The sequence below is a fragment of the Trichomycterus rosablanca genome, chromosome 19 (assembly GCF_030014385.1).
Source record: "Trichomycterus rosablanca isolate fTriRos1 chromosome 19, fTriRos1.hap1, whole genome shotgun sequence".
Lineage (NCBI taxonomy): Eukaryota > Metazoa > Chordata > Actinopteri > Siluriformes > Trichomycteridae > Trichomycterus > Trichomycterus rosablanca.
In genome coordinates, this window is record NC_086006.1 from 1,589,828 (window position 1) to 1,605,000 (window position 15,173).

The window sequence follows — 15,173 nt, forward strand, 5'->3', positions numbered from 1 at the left end:
ATAAACTCGGTACCATAATAAACAGGGCTTGTGAACTCAGTACCATAGTGAACAGGGCTTGTGAACTCAGTACCATAGTGAACAGGGCTTGTGAACTCAGTACCATAGTGAACTCAGTACCATAGTGAACAGGGCTTGTGAACTCAGTACCATAGTGAACAGGGCTTGTGAACTCAGTACCATAGTGAACAGGGCTTGTGAACTCAGTACCATAGTGAACAAGGCTTGTGAACTCAGTACCATAGTGAACAGGGCTTGTGAACTCAGTACCATAGTGAACAGGGCTTGTGAACTCAGTACCATAGTGAACAGGGCTTGTGAACTCAGTACCATAGTGAACAGGGCTTGTGAACTCAGTACCATAGTGAACAGGGCTTGTGAACTCAGTACCATAGTGAACTCAGTACCATAGTGAACAGGGCTTGTGAACTCAGTACCATAGTGAACAGGGCTTGTGAACTCAGTACCATAGTGAACAGGGCTTGTGAACTCAGTACCATAGTGAACAGGGCTTGTGAACTCAGTACCATAGTGAACTCAGTACCATAGTGAACAGGGCTTGTGAACTCAGTACCATAGTGAACTCAGTACCATAGTGAACAGGGCTTGTGAACTCAGTACCATAGTGAACAGGGCTTGTGAACTCAGTACCATAGTGAACAGGGCTTGTGAACTCAGTACCATAGTGAACAAGGCTTGTGAACTCAGTACCATAGTGAACAGGGCTTGTGAACTCAGTACCATAGTGAACAGGGCTTGTGAACTCAGTACCATAGTGAACAGGGCTTGTGAACTCAGTACCATAGTGAACAGGGCTTGTGAACTCAGTACCATAGTGAACTCAGTACCATAGTGAACAGGGCTTGTGAACTCAGTACCATAGTGAACAGGGCTTGTGAACTCAGTACCATAGTGAACAGGGCTTGTGAACTCAGTACCATAGTGAACAGGGCTTGTGAACTCAGTACCATAGTGAACTCACATAGTGAAGTGCATTGTCCTATAAAATGAAGAACTATGTTGAACATTTTCGGTTCCTCTTGTGAACTCTATGTGAACCTGATTTTATTTATTTATTTTCTTCTATTTTTACAGTGTGATTTTATGTTTTACGTTTTTATTTCATGTGGATCACATGACCACGCCCCGATTATATTACATTTACTGGACTGCATTTCTGTAACATTTCAACGTTTGTTTGTTTATCTTGACTGAATAAAAGATTTTTTTTAAAGATGCTGCTTTGTCTCTTTTTAACTTAAAAGCCTCTAATAAAATTGCATTGCCAGTCTACATGTCCCCTTTCTAAATGTGTGTTTTGTTATTTTAGACTCCGAGACATACAGACGTTTAAAGGTTTACGTACACTTGTAAATCACATGGAAATGTACAGATTTCTTAAATTCTTTCTTTTCTTTGATGCTTTCTTTTGTGGAACAAAAGTCAGGAACAGATCTATCATTAATTTGAAGCCACACTATTTTGACAGAACCTGCAGGCTGGTGAGAAAGACAGGGTTTACTGACAATGACATCTTGGGAGGAAACGCAAACCACCAAAAAAACATCTAAATGAGAAACTACTTGAACATACAGGGGTTGGACAAAATAACTGAAACACCTGTCATTTTAGTGTGGGAGGTTTCATGGCTAAATTGGACCAGTCTGGTGGCCAATCTTCATTAATTGCACATTGCACCAGTAAGAGCAGAGTGTGAAGGTTCAATTAGCAGGGTAAGAGCACAGTTTTGCTCAAAATATTGCAATGCACACAACATTATGGGTGACATACCAGAGTTCAAAAGAGGACAAATTGTTGGTGCACGTCTTGCTGGCGCATCTGTGACCAAGACAGCAAGTCTTTGTGATGTATCGAGAGCCACGGTATCCAGGGTAATGTCAGCATACCACCAAGAAGGACAAACCACATCCAACAGGATTAACTGTGGACGCAAGAGGAAGCTGTCTGAAAGGGATGTTCGGGTGCTAACCCGGATTGTATCCAAAAAACATAAAACCACGGCTGCCCAAATCACGGCAGAATTAAATGTGCACCTCGACTCTCCTGTTTCCACCAGAACTGTCCGTCGGGAGCTCCACAGGGTCGATATACACGGCCGGGCTGCTATAGCCAAACCTTTGGTCACTCGTGCCAATGCCAATCGTCGGTTTCAATGGTGCAAGGAGCGCAAATCTTGGGCTGTGGACAATGTGAAACATGTATTGTTCTCTGATGAGTCCACCTTTACTGTTTCCCCCACATCCGGGAGAGTTACGGTGTGGAGAAGCCCCAAAGAAGCGTACCACCCAGACTGTTGCATGCCCAGAGTGAAGCATGGGGGTGGATCAGTGATGGTTTGGGCTGCCATATCATGGCATTCCCTTGGCCCAATTCCCTTGTGCTAGATGGGCGCGTCACTGCCAAGGACTACCGAACCATTCTGGAGGACCATGTGCATCCAATGGCGGTGCCGTGTATCAGGATGACAATGCACCAATACAGACAGCAAGACTGGTGAAAGATTGTTTTGATGAACATGAAAGTGAAGTTGAACATCTCCCATGGCCTGCACAGTCACCAGATCTAAATAATATTGAGCCACTTTGGGGTGTTTTGGAGAAGCGAGTCAGGAAACGTTTTCCTCCACCAGCATCACGTAGTGACCTGGCCACTATCCTGCAAGAAGAATGGCTTAAAATCCCTCTGACCACTGTGCAGGACTTGTATATGTCATTTCCAAGACGAATTGACGCTGTATTGGCCGCAAAAGGAGGCCCTACACCACACTAATAAATTATTGTGGTCTAAAACCAGGTGTTTCAGTTTCAGTACATGACACTGTCCATAATCAAGCAAGCTTTACATCGCAGTAAGCTTTGAAACTGTCCTGCAGGAGAGGAGCTTGTTCATGTGTTCTACTGTTCAGCAAACTGCAGTCCAGCTTTACACTTCTATACAGTCCAGCCGGTTCTTCTCTTGTGCCGCAGCCACTAATCTCTGGTGAGGTAAAAACTGTGGACTGTGACGTCCATGTGACACCATCGAATCATCAAATTCACGCCAAACCAGTTTTTGGCGGTAGTGTTTGGGGTTTCTTTCTGACCTCGAAAACGAGACAGCTGCCAACCAAGGAATTCATGCCACAAAGTTTAAGGACGTTATAGAAATGGAAATTTGCAATATTTTTAACCAAAAAATATTCAGTCCCAAAAAGCATTGAAGTTCCAGTACTGATGTGACGTCCACGTACAAGGAAAGACGCACGGACATAGTATAAAGAAAATAAACATGATGTTTAATCAAGATTAATTAATTAATTAAAAATGAATGCTTCCTTGCATATATGTAACATTATCCTAAATGAAAAATCATGAAATTTGGAAGGCTGGTCCTGTGTGAATGAGCACAAGTTCCCACAGGCGTGCATCAAAGTCTTGTGAGAATCCTTTAAAATAGACCCGCTGTCCTTCTAGCTGACAAGATCACACAGAGGTCACTCGATTTTAATAGCATTTGTTTTTTTAATGGAGTGTCCACATATTTATGGACATAAAGTGTACACATATATACATTTCATTATAGATAACCATGTCATATGATACAATCACATAAAAAAAATCATGACATCATGAGGGCTGCTCTTGCGTCATTTGTTTATAATTGACGAGTCGAAAGGAATTGATTCAGATGAATCGACTCAGTTGTGAATCCGTGTTTGGGGTGTTTGGAGCAGCGGTGTTAGGATGCGGACAGTCAGTACTGGACAGGAGGAGAAAGTTTTCGCCCCCTCTGCTCTCTCTCTCGGTGTCAGTTAGGATTAATGTAGGATTCAGAATGCTACTGCGGGTTAGTTCAGGACTGTGGACGCGGACCGTGGTTGTTCTGGAAGCGGGATTTGGAGCCGTGCACGCTGGGCAGGTGTGACCGGAGCCGGGGGTTGAAGATGGAGACTCGGGCTGAGAAGGCGAACAAGGCGGCGGAGTGTCTGACCGAGCTGAACCGGATCATCGAGGCTCAGCGCGGCCAGCTGGAGCGCCAGAGGTCCCGGATAGAGGAGCTGCAGCTCCAGGTGGCCGAGCTGCGCCACCGTAACGCCCGGCTGCAGGAGGAGTATCAGCGGCATCTGCTCACCTGCAACTCCGCTTCGGTCAGCCTCACTGCGCTGGGAGCCATCCAGGAGAAGTAAGCACCAGCACCAGGGTTTATAACGCTCATATGAACTCATGCACGTCTGTATGGAACTTATGTACACGTATTAGAACCTGAACCTGAATATAATCTTCAAATATGTAAATAAGTCTAAGTTAAGGTCTAAAGTCCAGATCTTTATAATTTGAATATTAAGAATATTAACCTTAAACGAACTGAATGATTTAAAAGAATCAGGTTTTACCTGAATTTTGCCTTAATTGCCACTACATCATGCTTTCAATATACATCACAATATATATTATATATTATAACCTGAGCCTGAATTTATAATCCTTAAACATAGAAAAATGCACAATTTGAATTGTTTAATTTACTGCAGATCTTCAAATATGTAAATAAGTCTGTAAAATAAGGTCTAAAATCGAGACCCTCAGAATTTAAATAGTAAGAATATTAAGCTTAAACGAACTGAATTATTTAAAAATAATCAAGTTTTACCTGAATTTCACCTTAATCATCATTATTATAATCTGAGCCTGAATTTATAATCCTTAACAATAGAAAATGCACAATCTGATTTGTTTATTTTACTGCAGATCTTCAAATATGTAAATAAGTCTAAAATCCAGACCTTCAGAACTGAAATATTAAGAATATTAAGTTTGAACAAACTGAATTATTCAAAATAATCAATGTTTTAAATATATATCGCAATATATATGATATTGTTGTTATTATAATAATTATACATGCTTAACCCCCCCCCCCCCCCCCCCTTCATATACTGATGTAAATATATTGATAATGATAAATAAACATATTAGATTCATTAGTTTTGTAGTTTTGTGTAATGTTAGGATCCTTTAGTGGTTTTCATCAGTTGTTGATATGGCAGGAATGCCCTACCCCCCCCCCCCCCCCCCCCAGTCCTCTCCCTAAGGGTTCCACAGCCTTGAAGAACATGACATGAATTTTAGTCATCTTTATTATACTGCAGATGAATTGTGCAGATTTCCTTCTAACACAGAAGTGTGTGTGTGTGTGTGTGTGTGTGTGTGTGTGTGTGTGTGTGTTTAAAGCGTATCCTCGATGCAGTGTGTTAATATTCGTGTGTAACGTGTAACGTTATCCCTCCGAGTGTTCAGATTTCTACAGTTCATTTTTCAGATTTATAGGCTTTGATGTTGAAGTTTATAGGGTTCATATTTAATATTTATAGAACTCCTGACTTCACACTGAGAGCCTGATGTACTCAGATTTTCAGTTCCCACACACTTAGTGATTTATTCGTAACCAGTTCCCGATTTTGCTGAAGAAAACGCATATTTAAAGCTTTTGGAGCCAAAGATCGATACTTGTAGAGGGGTGTAGTGTGGGTGGGTGAGGACCTGGGTTTGATCCTAGCCCTTGGTCACTATTACCGTGAAGGTTGGCATAGCTCCCAAAACCATGTGGAGTGGTTGCTTTAAATTGCTCCTGGTTTGCTCCTGGTATGCAGATGTTGGGCAGATGTTGCTACCAGATGCAGTTTGGATGATTTTATAATATAAACTTCAGCAAAAAAGACTCAATCTGTGAGTTTGTGTGATTTGATGGCTGAGCCGTTATTGCTCCTAGATGTTTAGACTCTAAAGTCACAGCACTTGAAGTAAACTGAAGCCTTGTAGGAAGAGTCACTAAGCTCTTTAGTACGTCCGGTTCTACTGCAGCGTTTAGCTGTGTAGGTTGCTTGACTGTGTCCACATAGTTTTGGTAGCTTTCTTAAAGAGTTCTGCAGTTCCGCAGCTTGATATCGTTCATATGTGCCGTCTGAGCTGAAGACACAGAACAGATCGATCAATTTGCTGAATTTAGACGCGCTGAGGGATTTAATTAACACCCGTCCTTGATGGTTCTGCTGTGTTGATCCTTTTTCGTCGTATCTGTAGAGGTGTGAGTGTAAACGTTCCCCCTCGCATCATCACCAGGACCAGTTTTAGACTTTAGTGCTTTAGTTCTACCACAGAGATCTAAATCTGGCCCGTGATCCATATTTATAGAGTTTGTATGACATTTATAGGTTTCTGATTTCCCAGTGCATTATCATCTGTCTGGTGACCGGCTCTTGCCACATCAGGAACTTGCTAATAATAATAAAACGTTTTATTTATATCGCTTAACTATTAGCTCACTGAACCCAACAGCCACATAGACGGGCCTCAATTGGCTTTGAGTGGTCAACAATATAAGCTGGCGGTTCTGTACCCAGGTGTTTGTTTTTATTTTGAGTCGACTCTGCTTCGCGCAGTCAGCGATATTAGTCACGCGAAGATGTTTTATTGGGGATCGATAGTGGCGTGAAATGACTCAGAGAGCGTCGAGAGCATCCTGCAGGTCGGCAAGCACTGAAGGATGCAGGAGAGCCATCACGGCAGAGCCGCTCAATCTGAAGTGCTGTTAGCACCGCCGGATCGAATTACGGGAAGTCTGAGGTTTAAAACCGTGCGAGTGTGTGTGTGTGAGCGCGCGGCCCTTCTTGGCTCGGTGAGTTACGGCTCAGCCCTCCTGCAGCAGCGTAAAGTGATCTCTCTGATGGACGTCGGCTTTATCACTCCAGACAAACCGGACCGGTGAATGAGATGTGCATCATCATCTGATGGTTGGGTGGAGGAGCGTCCGAGCTCCACTCTCAAGCCCTCAAGGCACTGGAAACATTGAGAAGGTAGACGTGAGAATAGATTCAGGACCACCACAGAGCAGGTATTATTTAGGTGGTGGATCATTCTCAGCACTGCAGTGACACTGACATGGTGGTGGTGTGTTAGTGTGTGTTGTGCTGGTATGAGTGGATCAGACACAGCAGCGCTGCTGGAGTTTTTAAACACCTCACTGTCACTGCTGGATTGAGAATAGTCCACCAACCAAAAATATATCCAGCCAACAGCGCCCCATGGGCAGCGTCCTGTGACCACTGATGAAGGTCTAGAAGATGACCGACTCAAACAGCAGCAATAGATGAGAGAACGTCTCTGACTTTACATCTACAAGGCGGAGCGACTAGGTAGGAGTGTCTAATAGAGTGGACAGTGAGTGGACACGGTATTTAAAAACTCCAGCAGCGCTGCTGTCAATGGATTGACGCTCCACCCACTAGAGCAGTGCTTCTCAACCAGGGGGCCGAGGGCACTAGGGGGCCTCAGTGAGTGGGGTCCCACTGCATTTGATTGGACAGAAAAATCAACACGCTATTGATATATGGGAGATCTATAGCCTACGTTGGACGGTGACCACGAAAGATTCGTATTTAGTTGTTGATGCAGATCACAAAACCATTTGTCATCCTTGCTGAAAGTGGAAGAATTGTATCATAACCTGCGTCAAGGGGTACCAGAGGCGCTACTCTCGTCTTAGCATTGACACTGAGGTGTTTAATAATCTCACCAAGGCGCTTGGATGGTGCCATCGTGGTCCCAGAACCACTGATCTAGCATACACACTACACTCCAGGTTGAGCATCAGTCATCGAACCGTCCTGGACCATAATAATAATAATAGTTCTAATTTCAGACTAAAACTATGATGTATTAAATGAATCCAGCACTAGACTTGATCCACAATCTAAACCTGGTTATGAAATTATTGTCGTTTTCTATGAAAGTGTTTTCTCAGCTCAGACGGCTCAATGTAAAGGATCCGTCTCCTCTGGACGTTTTAAGCGTCGCTCGACCTTGCTGACATTCACCCGTATCGATTTTCCTGCTGCCGTCCTGCTGAAGGTGCATCTTTTAGGCAGCGCGCCTTAAATCCGGGACCCTGACTCTGTACAGATGGAGAATCTGTCAGCGTTATTTGTGGTCAGGCCCAAAACATGCGACTCTAATCAACTGGCCTGTTCTGAAGGTTTATGGTCTCTCAGGGTTCACTCCAAGCTTCACTGCCCTGAATCACTGATTCACTCCAAGCTTCACTGCCCTGAATCACTGATTCACTCCAAGCTTCACTGCCCTGAATCACTGATTCACTCCAAGCTTCACTGCCCTGAATCACTGATTCACTCCAAGCTTCACTGCCCTGAATCACTGATTCACTTTGTGCTTTGTGTGTTTCAGATCTGAATACGGCGGCTTCAGGATTATCGGGTATGTAACATCTCTTTAAATCTTTAAATAAATAGATCAATCTCACTTTTACAACAACAATAAAACTTTATATTTTAATGCACAAGGTTTTGTACATCTGAGTTTGCCTAGACTGAAACTTAAAACCACCTTACACTCCGATCCACCACCTGATGCTCGCTTGGGTTAGCGAACCTTAGCTGTTTTCATGATCTATCACCTGGACCTAACCGAACTGTCCGGATGAACATGGAATACAGTTGTCGTTCTCTCTGTGTGTAGGAGACACGCCTCACTTCCTGTGGAAGCCTCACAGAACTCCAGCGGCGCTGTGTCGCCCGCCTGCAGAAGGATTTTACCCGGTCGCCAGTGGAAATCCGCCTCTTTCAGGTACTGTACATCCGCTGGATTGCTTCTTCTTGTTCACTCAGTGTGGTCAGTTCTGTTTAGTTGATGGTGTTCTCGACCAGAGTTGGATTAATGTGCAGCTCTACATGATGGCTAGATGATCCTCAGGGCTCCTCAGGGTTCCTCTGGGCTCATTATGGTTCCTCAGGGCTCCTCAGGGTTCCTTAGGGCTCCCCAGGTTTCCTCAGGGTTCCTTAAAGTTCCTCAGGGCTCCCAAGGGTTCCTCAAAGTTCCTCAGGGCTCCCCAGGGTTCCTCAGGGTTCCTCAAGTCTCCTCAGGGCTCCTCAGGGTTCCGATGAGATTATAAAATATCTAGATTTGCTGGACCGTGTTTGTTTTTAGCAGAACGTTCTTACACACGGGTTACATCAGACGCGGACGCTGAGCTCCCATCCATGTTAATGAGATGCTAATGAACTCGTAAACATTTTACTGGCACCTCTTGGTTTTATATTCAGCGCTCTTTGACCAAACAGGGTTGGTTTCATTGTTCTGATCAAAGATTTATGTTTACGTTTAGTCAAAATCATACAGATCAGCTGAAGATCGACTCTACAACAGCGGTTCTTAACCTTTTGGGACCCCCTGAAGCGGGTTATTATATTATTCTTACACTTTCAGCAGAGATGATAAAAGGTTTTGTGTTCTTGCTCATATATATGTATAAATTCTGGTGTTCTCTGGTTTTGAATTATGTAGTGGGATTATTTCTGATGAACCGGTGGTAGGAGCTTCTTCACCTTGTTATACTGAATCACTCGATCTGTATGACATTTAAGACACCTATCGTATGCTTTTGATATTATTATACTGTTCTAAATCAAATGCAACTGGACCCCCATCCAGGCTCACTGAGGCCGCTCGGTGGGCTGTGGCCCCCTGGTTAAGAACCACTGCTCTACACAATACAGTGCAGGAAAATCTGTATTTTCATTTTTATTATTTAATAAATATGCAGTGCATGTATACTCTCCAGATATACACACAATGTCACTTAGTTAACGATGAGGAAAAAAAAATAGACAAATAAATAATTTAACTACGAGGTAGTTGTTGGGCATTACAGCTTCTAGGCTTCTAGCTTTTAGGCTGAAATTGAGCTTTTGGGGTGGCACAGTGGCTCATGGGTGGCAAAAAGGTCCTGGGTTTGATTCCCAGGTGGAGCAGTCTCTGTCCTTTCTGTGTGGAGTTTGCATGTTCTCCCCGTGTCTGTGTGGGTTCTCCGGTTTCCTCCCACAGTCCAAAAACATGCAGTCAGGTTAATTGTAGATACAAAAGTTCCCCCTAGGTATAAGTGTGTGTGTGTGTGTGTGTGTCGTGATGGACTGATGACCTGTCCTTGCCTTTTTCCCAGTGAATCAGACCCACCACGACCCTGAATAGGACAAAGCGGTGGTAAACAGACAATGAATGGATGAATGGACGTTTTGGATTGACTTTCCCAAAGTCTTAACCCTAACTCTGTCAAAAATATTTGGACAGTACTATAAAGTCTAGACTGTACCAGAAAACCAAGAAAGTGGAGAAACTGAATTCTGTCAGGTAACGCGGTCAGTGATCTGACCAGAGCTGAGAAGAACCTCTGACCTGGACTGTACATGGAGACTGACGGCTGTTGATTCCTGATCTAATTTTGCCAGCAGAAATGACGCATCGTGCAATAGCAAAAGTAAACAGACGCCAGGAGGAACTCGGGCAACTCTAAATTCATCCTTTAAATTCTTCCTTTAAATTCCTCCTGGATCCTCGCGGCCGTCTCTCTGATCTTCACTATAATCCCCCCCCCCCCCCCCCCCCCCCCCCCGTATTAGGAAACGATGAGACGAGCGTGATGAAAGCTTCCTTCATTCAGCCGCTTCCTCCTCAGAGAGAAACGCCATACAGAGATCGATTTAAATGCTTTTATTCACCTTCATTTAACCTTCAGAAACCTGATACTGACATTTTATCTACACTGCATGGACAAAAGTATTGGGACGCCTCTTTTTTCTAATTATTAATTCATGTGTTTTAGCTAATAATTGCTAACAGGTGTTAAAAATAATGATATAAGGGAAATTACATGCTTCCAACTTAGCAGCAACAGTTTAGGGAAGGCTCGTCCTGTTCAAGACATGAAAAAAGCTTGGTGTAAGGAAACCCCAGTGTCCTGCACAGAGCCCGGACCTCAGCCCCGCTCAACAGACATCAGTTTAGTCACTTCCCAGCCATACAATGCTGTTATTTTTTGACTGAATGGCCACAAATTCCCACAGTTATAATTCAAACTCTTGTGAGAAGCTTCTCAGAAAAGCATCTGTTGTTCTAGCTGAAAAAAATCCCACAGATAGTTTGTTTTTGATGGTCAGGTGTTCTAATACAGCTCTTTTTTCAATTGCTACAATCAACCTGATTGCATGTCTTTGGAATTGTGGGAGGAAACCGGAGCACCTGGAGGAAACCCAAACAGACATGGGGAGAACATGCAAACACCACACACTGATTTTTATTAGCTACACAGCAAGCATTAGTGTAGGAGTTTCAAGACCCTGCTTTAAAGCTCCGAAAGACCACTACAGCGTTCATGTTCTCCAGTCCTACTGGCTGCGTTTGATTAATGTTTTGGAAAATTGGAACTCTGACATGCGTCTGTCCTGTCTGCACCCCCTCATCACAGGTCATAACACACCCGGGCAGGTTGGTTTCAGCATTAAAAGAGTTTGATTCAGTGTTATGAAGCTTCGTCTGTATGTTTTCCACTCTCAGACTGCTGATGCTGCCTTTCCTTCTTCCTCCTCTGACGTGCCTGAGCGCTGGATAAAAGCAATAATAAATCACATTTACATTCCCGCGGCTCTGTTTACCGCTGTAGCCAGCGCAACGGCGCAGGAATGATGAAGACGGATGTTCCGAAAAAAAAAAACACTGAAGTGCTCCTCGTGGAAAAGCGCCTGCAGTGAGAGCTGCGGTTACAATGTGTGGGGATGTTTCTAAAATTGAAGATTTAGTGTCAGGACATTAATGGGTGTTTGTGCTGTGCTCACTACCACTGAGATCCAGGGTACGAATCTCAGCTGTACTATCAGCAAGTCGGGCTCTGTACTGGATGGGGTTGGGGTGATCGAACAGCCTCACCATTGGGAGGTGCACTTGTCAGTGCGCTCTAAGTGCCGGTCCCAGGTCTGGATAAAATTAAGGAGGGTAGCAAATTCTCTGGGTCAGAAATACACAAACAGCACAAATTCCTTTCTTTGTACCATTGTACTTGGAAGAATTGGTGGAATTCAGGCCAATTTGTTGTTTTTTTTGGGCAAATGCTTGAGTTTTTAGAACAGCTGGATTCCACATGTTCCTGATTGTACCAGGTTTGGGTTCTGGACTTCATTCAGAAGGTCGTTCCAAAAGCTGAAACGAGATTAGTGAACAGGTCCATAGTGCAGTGAGGACCTAAGTGATGGAGCATCCATTACTGCCATTACTGATCTATACAGCAAGGTCAGCGATAAAGACAGGATGAGAGAGTGAGAACGAGAGAGCAAGAGAAACAGAAAGAGAGAGAGAGAGAGATCTGATTTTGTCTCTGTGTTTTTCACATCACCGTTACAGTTTCACAGGTTGTTGGGTTTATTGCGTTTGCGCTGCAGTTGCAGGGTGGTGTTTGTAATCGCTGTGGTGTTGACGCCACCCTGACGGACTGTGTGTGATGCTGAATGGAGCAGAAAAGCATTAGACAGAGTAAATAAAGGCCTCATTTTAGCTCAGTCAGAACAAAGCTGAGAAACCTCGTTCCAAATATTGCCAGTTTGAATCGTTTTCTTGAGCCATGTGATGACATTTTTCATTACATTTTCAGCATTTAGCAGACGCTTTTATCCAAAGCGACTTACAGTTATGACTGAACACAATTTTGATCAATTGAGGGTCAAGGGCCTTGCTCAGGGACCCAACAGTGGCAACTGGGCGGTGGTGGGGTTTAAACCGGCAACCTTTTGATTACTAGTCCAGTACCTTAACCACTGAGCTATTACTGCCCTGATGAAATTTCTTAGTTTTGGCCGTACGGTGTAAAGATCAGACACCCTTCTGATTATTAACCTAATGTGTTTCATTTAAACCAATTGCTAACAGGTCTGTAAAATCAATTATATAAAAGAAATCATACGCTTTCCACTTTGTGGTAGTAACTACTCGGCCCCGATCAACATATGGGGGAAATTTGTGCCGGTGGTTTGGGTCCTGACTCCTGGTCTAGTTATCAGAAGATTTGTTCAAACCCCACAACTGCCAAGCTGCTACTGTTGGGCCCCTGAGCAAGACCCTTAACCCTTTTGTATTCAGTCACATTAGTTTTAAGTCGCTTAAAAGGATAAAAGTGGCTCTTAATGGCGTCAATGTGAAATGTAAAATTGCTGAATCATCCGGTCATTTGTTGATTCATTGGTTTCACTATTGATATTAATATGATATTCATTAGTTTATTGACTGTTTCTCTGGTGGATTAATTACTGATTTTATTATACTTTTAATTTAGATCTTAATTCTGTTATTTTTTGTTTTGGTTTATTTACGCTTTGTTGATTTTACTTAAACGATTCACTTGATTCGATTCACTGATCCACATATTCAAATCAAAATTGCGGTATAGTGTATATCAAAAGCTAGATTTTTGTAAGGTTATATTAATAAAAGAATAAAGTTTTGTTAATAAATTATCTGAATAATAAATAAATTGTAATAGTTAATCGTGTTTAATTCTTCAATTTTAATATTGAACAAATGAATCATTATTGTGTTGTTTGTATTTCTGACTGATTCGGTTTGTGCATCAGTTGAAACACACTGACCTCTGCTGGACCTCTGCTATAACATGACAGAGATGTTGACGGAATGGCGGTTTCATGTAAAAAATAAACGACTAAAAGTGTGTGGACATCAAGGTCCAAAGTCATGGACGTTAAAATGAAGTTAATTTCCCCTTTTCTGCGCCCTAACAGCCTCCTCTTTGCACTAAACACGACTGTGGTGATTCACTTCCAGTCAGCCATGAGCATTGTACTGTTGCCTTTCAATGCTAAGTAGCATTAGGGCTTCTGTTTACATTTACATTTTCGACATTTGGCAGACTTTTATCTAAAGTGACTTACAGTACAGTGACAGTATACGGTCTGAGCAATTGAGGGTTAAGGGCCTTGCTCAAGGGCCCAACAGCAGCAACCTGGCAATGGTAGGACTTGAACTGGTGACCTTCGGATTACAAGTCCAGTTCCTTACCAACTAGGCTACAACTAGTCCTGTTTACTGGCTTTACAACCCAGCCCCTGATTTTTATTTCACCTACACCATACTTCACAGCTGGCTCTGTACATTTAGACGTTGTTCTAATGAGCGTTAGAGATCTAAAACAGCTTCAGGATGTTTTAAGCTAAGAAATAATCTATTAGCAGCATTAAAGTAACATTTTGGTTCATTTCTATTGGCAAACCATCTTCAGTTTCCAAAGGTTATTAGGATTTCTGAAATATACTTGCAATATAAACATTCTATATGTTCTTTTTATACATTTTTAATGAGTTTTAGATTGACGAAAACTGCCTAGTAGCCATTGGCTAGTTGGTTATCACTTGTTTCTCTTTGCTGTGTTTCAGCAGTATTTTATTTCTATAATCTGTCGTGTGTTCAGTACATCCAGCGCTGTAGTATAATTACAGAATAGATCAGACCCAGGCTGGCTCTGCGTGGTCACTCCGATAGTATTTATGAGTTTAATTTTAGCGGCGTGTGTATGGTACGTGTACCGCAGTACAGTAAAAGCTGGAGCTCAGCGGGTCTGAAATGAGAAAAGCTGAGTGTTTTCTCACTGATGTTACTGTACACTCATCAAACTTTCATAAAGCTGGACGGAGGAATGTGTGGAGGGTGAGAGAGCGACGGAGAGAGAGAATGTGTGTGCTGCCCTGCAGGGTTACAATTACCTACATCATTCATCCTGTACCCGCTCGCTCCTCTTATAAACCTCTGTAGCACCTAAACCAGATTGTACATTTAAAACACAGTAAAAAAAAAAGAATAGGTGATTTGTAAATCCTCCTGAATCTATTTATCAGACAAAAGCAGAAAGATTCTACACTGATCAACTTCATTGTACTATGTAAATCATGTCTGTGTAGACGCCTCTGAGATTCAGACCCGGATCTCAGCAGTGGTAGGCGAGCGTAAACACTTTATTGTGGTTTGGATTATATTGTTTGTAGCTGTATTGTGATTTTGTAGTAACACACACACACACACACACACACACTAGATTAGTGTAGAGTTTTGATCTATCACTCAGAAGGTTGTGGGTTTGAATACTGTGCAGCCACTTTTGGGCACTTAGGCAAGGCCCTTAACCATCTTGGCCCCTTGGGTGCCATACAGTGGCTGACACTGCCCTCAGTTATTTATTTATGTATCACTTTTACACTGTACATTTACAATCCATCTAGTGATGTGTCAGTAGGTGGCGCTCTCTTACACTTTCCTCCTGTGATGCTCCTA

The 15,173-nt window shown here is 42.9% G+C and overlaps 1 protein-coding gene across 2 annotated transcripts in view; it reads left to right on the top strand.

Moving 5' to 3' along the window:
• Positions 1-3,845: 3,845 nt before the first annotated feature.
• LOC134333736 (IQ motif and SEC7 domain-containing protein 1-like) overlaps positions 3,846-15,173 on the top strand; it is a 61,967-nt gene continuing 50,639 nt past the window's right edge. The window contains exons 1-3 of one of the 2 annotated variants that reach the window (XM_063015875.1): positions 3,846-4,182; positions 8,241-8,270; positions 8,532-8,639. In XM_063015875.1, the coding sequence (XP_062871945.1) occupies positions 3,944-4,182; positions 8,241-8,270; positions 8,532-8,639 (377 nt within the window). In that variant the 5' untranslated portion in view covers positions 3,846-3,943. The remainder of the gene's footprint in view (positions 4,183-8,240; positions 8,271-8,531; positions 8,640-15,173) is intronic. The other variant, XM_063015873.1, reaches the window with a different exon arrangement.